The 259-nt window shown below is 43.6% G+C and overlaps 1 protein-coding gene across 1 annotated transcript in view; it reads right to left on the minus strand.

Moving 5' to 3' along the window:
* Positions 1-20: 20 nt before the first annotated feature.
* Positions 21-259, minus strand: part of TCF7L1 (transcription factor 7-like 1 (T-cell specific, HMG-box)) — an 11,700-nt gene continuing 11,461 nt past the window's right edge. Inside the window, exon 9 of the mRNA XM_009883456.1 lies at positions 21-65. Within this exon, the coding sequence (XP_009881758.1) occupies positions 21-65 (45 nt within the window). The remainder of the gene's footprint in view (positions 66-259) is intronic.

Raw genomic sequence — 259 nt, forward strand, 5'->3', positions numbered from 1 at the left:
GCAGCAGCTTGTGGAGGGTTTCATTTTGTGGGTTGGTTTGTTTTTTTTTTTTTCCTTTTTTTTTCCTTTTTTTTAATAAAAACGGTCTTTAGGTCGACTGCTGGCAGCAGCTCTGAGCAGAAAGCCCCTTCCTCCAGAGTCTGCTTACAAAAGAGTTCAGAAAGGGTCAAATATTGACCAATAATGGTTTTGGCTGCGTTTGAATCTTGATTGTGGCTTCTGCAATGTACAGCAGGGATGGGGATGGACGGGACGGGAC

The sequence above is a fragment of the Charadrius vociferus genome, unplaced genomic scaffold (assembly GCF_000708025.1).
Source record: "Charadrius vociferus isolate BGI_N301 unplaced genomic scaffold, ASM70802v2 scaffold1084, whole genome shotgun sequence".
Lineage (NCBI taxonomy): Eukaryota > Metazoa > Chordata > Aves > Charadriiformes > Charadriidae > Charadrius > Charadrius vociferus.